The following is a 7,689-nucleotide window of genomic DNA, read 5'->3' as shown; positions in this document are numbered from 1 at the left end:
TCTTAAAATAACACCAAAGGTTCATATAAATCATTAGTTTCCAATACACAATAACACCTTAAATTTAATCTAAACCCCAAATAATTGCCAAGTCTCTCAATAAATCATAAATTTAGCTCAGAAACCTGAACAATATTTTGCTAGATCTAATATAAATACAAACCCTCAATTTTTAAAATTTCTTTTAAAATAAGACCAATCAAGAATTTAATATAAACAAAGCCCAGATAGAAAAGTTTCAATAAATCCCAAAATTTCATCAATCTAAAATCTAAAACCCCAAAGATTTCCTTAAACATGAGAAAAAAATTTACATGCAAGGTGTGGTTCCTACCTCAAAAAAGCTATTTGGAAATCATGCACAGAAGCAGAGGTGAAATCTAGAAGAAGATCCTCGGGTGTGGTACCCTAAAAGCCAGACAAACCAAATCCAAAAGCTCAACAAATAATTTCAATCCCCTTTTCCTAATTTTTTAACAAAATTAAAAATCTACTCCATTGCATTTCCCCCCCAAAAAAACTAAAAAGATTTCTTATGCATAGAGCTTTCCCCAAATCTTCTTCATGAGAAGGGCTTGTCCGTATTTCCCTTCAAAAAAGAAAAGGAAACTAATTTATCCCCCAGTAACTCCCATTACATGTGAGAGTTTTCTTTCTCCATTAACGAGAGATATTAATTATTCATAACTCCCCTCAGACAAATTAAAATAATAAATATTAAAATATTATATATATATATATATATATATATATATATATTAAGATAAAATAGATTATTTAATGAGTGCCAAAAATATGTCACACATAATTAATTTTTTAAAAAATAATTTCTTTGAGCATAATTAAATACCAAGTTAAATTTTTAATTTAACGAATTTAATTTTAATGCAGCATAATTTATATTTTATCAATTAAATAATTAATCCACAAGAGACAAGTATTATTTGTTTACAAACTTAATCTTTTTTGCAAAACTATTTTATTAACATTAACCAAACTCTAAGATGACACTGCAACTAATATAACACAAAAACACAAGGGCATGACTAGAAAATGCAAAACTAGCTAAGACCACAAGGATACCTAACAAGAAGTTTATGTCTAGGGTCTGACTGATACTCAAAAAATTTCACATTTCCATTGGGTTGTAGAGCATGCTCAAACCTGAAGATTTAGGTGTATTCAATGCTCAGTACCTACAACTGCATAATCAAACCATTGAACATATGCATATAAACCATATAATAATATACCTTGAAAAGGGAATGGAAGCGATGTAGCTTGCCCATAGAGAGCAGTGCAACGCTTTTCCCCTTCCACTCGAGCACATCAAGGATAAAGCATAGTGTATAATAAAATAATTAAACATCAATAAATATAATGACTAAATCCTAACATCACATGTATAATCCATCTCATTAATCATCTAGCTATTAGAGAATAAATAACAACATATAATCACATCCATAGGTAATTCATAGATTCATAAAGCATATATGCCATTCATAGCCACATAAAATGGCACTAAGGTTATCCTAAGTCAAACTTGGCTATGTTGAGTTTGGTCAAGGGAGGTGCATTACACTTATCACCAAAAAAATCTAGCCAAAAAAAGAAAAATATAAAGGGGCCTTGAAAACTACTAGCAACAAACAACTCCACCAAGACAAACAGCTTGGGGGCAACAAAATACAAGCCAAAATGAATAGAAAAAGATAAAAGGGGAGCCAAAAGATATAAATAATGAAGACACAACCTTCATGGAAAAAATCTTGAAAAAGAAACCATCGCCTAGAATAATTTGGGTCACCACACTAGTGAGGGACCAAACCATAACAAAATAGCCTATTTGAGGGCCACCAAAAGAAAAAACACTAGATGGACATCAAATTTAGCACTAAAAAACCCCTTAGCCTCTTTTAAACAACCAAGCTCACCAATCAAAAGAAGAGGTTGAATTTCACAAGAAAAAAAAACCAAATGCCCCAAGACATCAACCAAGAAAGTAATAGAGGCTCTCTCAAATTGAATAAAGGAGACTTTTGCACTTTCCACCAAAACAAAAAATCTGCTCACACAAAAAGAACCACCTCCTATCCCAAACAAAGCACGAGGAAGAACAAAATGGAGTAAAGATCAAGAAGCCAAAGAGAAACTCACTCCTAGCCTACCACTATTATTCAAAGATAGTACCAAGGCACAAGATGAAGCAAAAACTAAACCCTAACAAAAAAGGAATCCACCAACCACTAGATCAACCACACCCATGAAAAATGAGGAAAAACCTTCAACCACAAGCCCAACATTTCTACCAAAATAATGCCCCCAAGGTTGATCTACTAGTAACAAAGCGGACTACTTCAATGACCTCACTCTTGGAAAACCCATTGCAAACCGTTGAAAACATTCCTCCCCCATCACCACCTCCTCTAGCCATGTCAGCTTCCCTTTCAACCAACATCAGGTGAGAATTAGGCCAAAGCTAGAAGCAAAAAATACAAGAAGTAGAGAATGGAACCTCCATTGAGCAGATAGAGATAAGCTATGTTGATGCACCCACATGGACCAAGTAAATTCAAAACAGGGGATTGTGACCCTAATACCAAGCCATGTCGCTCTTATGCCTTCATCATCTGCATCTTCCTCAAAATACCCCTCTACATTAGCACTAGAAACCATAGAATTATTTCTCCCACCTCCTCCTACTATTCTTCTTGTTTACCAAATGCTTCTAGCCCTTCCATTGTTAATCTCCATTTTATTTCTAATAATTTGAATGTTATCACTAATTTTTCAATCATATCCAAAATATAACAATAGAAACTCTATTGATACATTATAGCCATATTTTTTTTTCTACCTATATTTTCTATTAAGCAACAATTTAGTTATTAACAAATTGACCAATCATAATATAGTGGTTACCTTTGATTTTCTGCATAATTTTTGCATACACTAAATAATTATTTAATTTTTTAAATTGGCAGCTTTCTTCCTTATTCACTACCACATTCTTCCTTCGATTAAACCCTTATTAGTGATTTTACTTTCTTCTTAGCAGCTATTTTTTAAACAAAGGCAAAAAATGATACCAAATTTTTTTCCCCCTCAAATTATTATAGACTAATATCTCCTCAAGAAACTCACAAAACAATGACCTTTTGTTCCTTAAAATTTTTTTCTAGAGTTATGATCTTCTAAATTTGACTACTAGACTACGATCTATTCCACCACTTATCATTAATGATGAATCTTAATAATGACCTCTTCCTTCTCTCTTTCTCTTGGGTACAACCTCCTTTCTTCACTCTTCTTTGGCATGGGACCTATGGTTTGGAAATAAACTATCTTCTAAAATAACTTCAAACTCATTTTTTAATGATACCTTATCTTTAGGCTCTCTATGATCTACAAAAGGTGCAACAACTTCATAACAATAATCTCCCTTTTTTAATATGTGAGTACAACTTTGATAGAGAAAACAATTATCTCCATTGGGATTTTTTGCAATCTTTCTCTGAACAATAATAATTATGATAAAGTTTCAATATTCAAATCCCTTAATCTAACCCACTTTGATACCAAATTTAGATTATGAAAATATAGAGAATAAACATAAACAAAAATAAATAGTAAACACATAATTATTTTATAACATAAACAAAAATAATTTATGAAATTATCAAAAATGAATTGCATTTTTCACCTTGATGTATACACCTTCTAATACTAATCATAATTATATATTTAATTCTAGCATACATAAAATAAAAGTGATATGACTGTTATATAAAATTTCATATAATAAAAACAAATTTGTAGCCTGTTAAAACAATGCATTAAACAATTCTAGTTTATTTCATAGAAAATCTATCTAACTTGAGTTATCTAACATTAAAAATATGCATGATAGTGAGGAAAACATGCATAAATGGTAGTAAATCTCATGCATTAGATACCAACAATAGCTATTGGTTTGACCAAATGAGGAAATTTCTAACCATCAAGATAAATCATTGTAGTAGAAAAATTCCATGTATAAGGTGAGTTTAAATAATTTGTTTCAATGAGAAATAGAGTAAAGAAGGGAAAATATATTTCCGAGGAAGAATTGATGAATGTTAAGAAATGTAATTTAAAATTTAATAATAGATTTGAAGTACCTAGCAAAGAAAATATATAAATATTTAGTTTAAAATGATATTCTTGAAAAAGAAATGAAGAAAGTTAAAACACAAAATGGATAATTTGAAGAAAGGTTGAAATTGTTTGATGATTTGGAATAAATGCTTAAAAAGTTGAAAGAGGAAAACGATTTACATTTAAAGAAAGAAATATCAAAATTGAAAGAAGAGAATGGTCAATTATTAGTATGCAATGATTGTCTAAAATCAAAGCCTTCAATTTTTTATGTTGGATGTGGAATGGATGATTTGTGTTGTTCCTTTGATAAATCAATTGATTTGTGTGATTTTGTAGAAGTTGTTTCTTGTAAGAAGGTAAGGGTGAAGATGATATTGTGTTTGAATTTACAAATGTCGTCAATTTTAAATGAGAATTAAAAACAATGTTTTGAAGATAATGGTGGTTTCAAGATCATGAAAAGAATGAGATATAAATGTAAAGGATTAGAAAAATATGTTCAAGGAATGAAACAGTTGATTGATCTAACAGTGAGGCCAAAGTATGACTTGGCCTTGATATTTCATAGGTAAAGGAAATGACTAGAAAATAAGTTCAAGGAATGAGGTGTATGCGGTGTTTTCATTGTAACAGGAAAAGACATGCAAATGATATGTGCTGGGATCTATATCACTAAACCAAATGTGAATTAAACAATCATTCAATTTAGATGTGTTTGAACAAAGAGTGGAGAACGGACTTATGACAAGATGCATGGAAGTAGATTGTGGATGGAGCTATCTATTGAATTGGCAAAAGATTACAAGCACATTTAAAAGGTTGTTCAAGTATAAATATTCATATGCCATGAAGAGGTTTGAATAAGAAAGATACCATAGATTGTTGTGTAAGTCATCGTGAAAATTAGAGAGCTAAAAAAAAAAGTAAGTCTGATGATTTGACCGTCGTAGTTGGAGAAAGTTAAAAAGAAAGGAATCACTCTTGAGAAAAGATTTGAAGATCTTAATGATAGTTTGAAGTTATCATGGTAGAAAAGGATTTGAGCAAGATTGAAAACTTGACTGAAACTGTTAAAAGAGGGAAAAAAAGGGATTGAAGTAAGAAGAAAACAAAAATTGTCATAGAAATTAAGTGGGAGTATTGAAATACGTAGTTTCGCCACCTATAAAATGTAAGAAACAAATAATAAAAAAAATGTTCATGTAATTGTTTAAGCATCATATGGTTAGCTGATCAAAATGTTTTGTATGATCAAGTGGTCATGAATATAAGAAATTGAAGTCTGTAGCATTCGAGCATTATGAATCTGTAATGATTCTGCGTTGAATTGAAAATGTGCTCTATTTGATATGTTTGTAGGTTGTGTTTGATTTGTTTATATATTTTGTATATTGTATTTGTGTTATCTCTATCCACCACCATCAAACCAGAACGGATAATGATTTGTTTTTGACTAAATGAAGTTTAGCAATACCACCCCTTAAATAATTTTCTCGCGTCACCCTTAACAAGTGATTGCTTCAAGAGTATTTTGAATGGTCTTCTTCCGCAGCTTGGTCAATGTTAAATAAATTCTGTTTACATTTTTTTTAGTGAAATGGGGGCATGAATTTTTAGTAGCCAGAGCATTTATGCTATAGACCTTAGACTCTCTGTAGTGTGTCAAAAGCAGAAAATAATATTTAAAATTGGGGCATTGCCCATCTGCTTGTACTACTATCTGTTAATTGGTGGCGAGATTTCACCGACATGATCATGTGCTTTCTATTAAATGTACTACCACCTGTTCATTCGAAACTGGTGGGCAAATCACAAATGTAAATTGAATGCAGGAAGACTTCAACAGAGAAAACTCTGGATTTGGGCCATTCTTCACACATTTTTCCAAGTTGCTTTACGAAATTCAATGCAGAGGGTTAGGTATTCTATTAAAATGCATTGCCCTCATAAATACAAATGGATTACAATATTGCGATACAACTGGAACCCCACAAACATGTAATAAGTATGGGACTGGTACGTCAACAATTACTGTGTTCTTCAACAATATTGAAGATGTGATGGCGATGTAGTTTTTAATGCTTCGTCTTTTATTTCAACTTTACGAAATCACGCGGCAACTGGTCGGTAGTTCTTAATACTTCAGAATGGATCATGACGGATTAACAAAATCAGCATCTTCATGTTTATTTGGTGGGGAATTAATTGCCAGCAAAGTCATGGTTCAGTGGAATTCAATTCTATATTGAATACTGAATTACTATATAAGGGGATTCAAGACCTTAGATTAAGCATAGAGTTAGCCGGAACTGAGTACAGTTAGGGTGGAACGCAAGAAAACGATGCCATCCAATCTCAAGCTCTCTGGTGTGCTTGTAACTGTCGTGTTAGTTATGGTGGGTGTTATTGTTGTTTGTGAGGGCAGAAACCTCAAGGCGGCAACAACATATGAAACTGATAACTTGGGAGGTGGTGGAGGATTCGGCGGGGGCGGTGGTTTTGGGAAAGGTGGTGGTGTGGGACTTGGTGGTGGTGGAGGAGCTGGTGGCGGCTTAGGTGGAGGTGCTGGAGGAGGCTTTGGTGGAGGTGCAGGCGGTGGAGCTAGAGGAGGTGCAGGTGGAGGTGCAGGTGGTGGGTTAGGCGGAGGTGCTGGTGGAGGCCTCGGTGGAGGAGCAGGTGCCGGAGGAGGCCTAGGAGGAGGAGCTGGTGGTGGAGCAGGAGGAGGCCTAGGTGGAGGTGCTGGTGGTGCAGCAGGAGGAGGCTTAGGTGGAGGTGCTGGTGGTGGAGCAGGAGTTGGCTTAGGAGGTGGAGCTGGTGGTGGAGCAGGAGGAGGCTTTGGTGGAGGTGCCGGTGGTGGAGCTGGAGGAGGTGCTGGTGGTGGAGTAGGTGGAGGTGGAGGTGCTGGTGGTGGTTCTGGGGGAGGAACTGGAGCTGGTGGGGGTGCTGGTGGAGGAGGTGGTTTTGGTGGTGGTGCAGGAGGTGGTGGAGGATTTTAAGTTCTGTTATTATTTATAGTTGATACGATGCCAAGAGTATATTTAACCTCCTCCTCTATTATAGGAGAGGAGGAATGAAAAATAAATAGTTTCAATTAATATATTCTATTATTTATATATTTATATACTGAAAAATGGTAAATTCACTCCATTTATCTGTTTGTTTAGATTGTTTCATCATTTTAAAGTTATATTGTAATTGCAAGGCATGCATTCATAAATGGATTTGAATCTGGATCGAATTAACTCCTTATAGAAATTAAAATAATATACAATTTAAATTTTATTTATTGTTTTTTATATAAATATGTTACAAATTTTATTTTTTTCATAAGTTTTAATAGATTATATTACTAGCTTATATATATTTAATAATATATATAGAATAAGCCAAGAGATATCCTTCTGGGTGTGCCTATTGCACTTTAATATTGATAAATTAATAAAAAAATAGGTGCCTCTAGGAAGACATCTCTCCGCTTTCTCTATATATATTATTAAATATATAAAAGCTAGTTAATGTTCCTATTCTAGGATATATATTGGGTAA

The 7,689-nt window shown here is 33.3% G+C and overlaps 1 protein-coding gene across 1 annotated transcript; it reads left to right on the top strand.

Moving 5' to 3' along the window:
- Positions 1-6,485: 6,485 nt before the first annotated feature.
- Positions 6,486-7,139, top strand: LOC131066177 (glycine-rich cell wall structural protein-like). Its single transcript, XM_058000874.2, has one exon. The coding sequence runs from the start codon at positions 6,486-6,488 to the stop codon at positions 7,137-7,139; it is 654 nt and encodes a 217-aa protein (XP_057856857.2).
- The last annotated feature ends 550 nt before the right edge of the window (positions 7,140-7,689 follow it).

Source organism: Cryptomeria japonica, chromosome 10 (genome assembly GCF_030272615.1).
Source record: "Cryptomeria japonica chromosome 10, Sugi_1.0, whole genome shotgun sequence".
Lineage (NCBI taxonomy): Eukaryota > Viridiplantae > Streptophyta > Pinopsida > Cupressales > Cupressaceae > Cryptomeria > Cryptomeria japonica.
The sequence above is the reverse complement of the archived record's forward strand: the minus strand, read 5'-3'. Positions and strand labels throughout refer to the sequence as shown.

What these genes read in the sequence shown, in the direction of transcription:
- LOC131066177 (XM_058000874.2), top strand. Translation starts at nt 6,486, where the DNA reads ATGCCATCCAATCTCAAGCTCTCTGGTGTGCTTGTAACTGTCGTGTTA.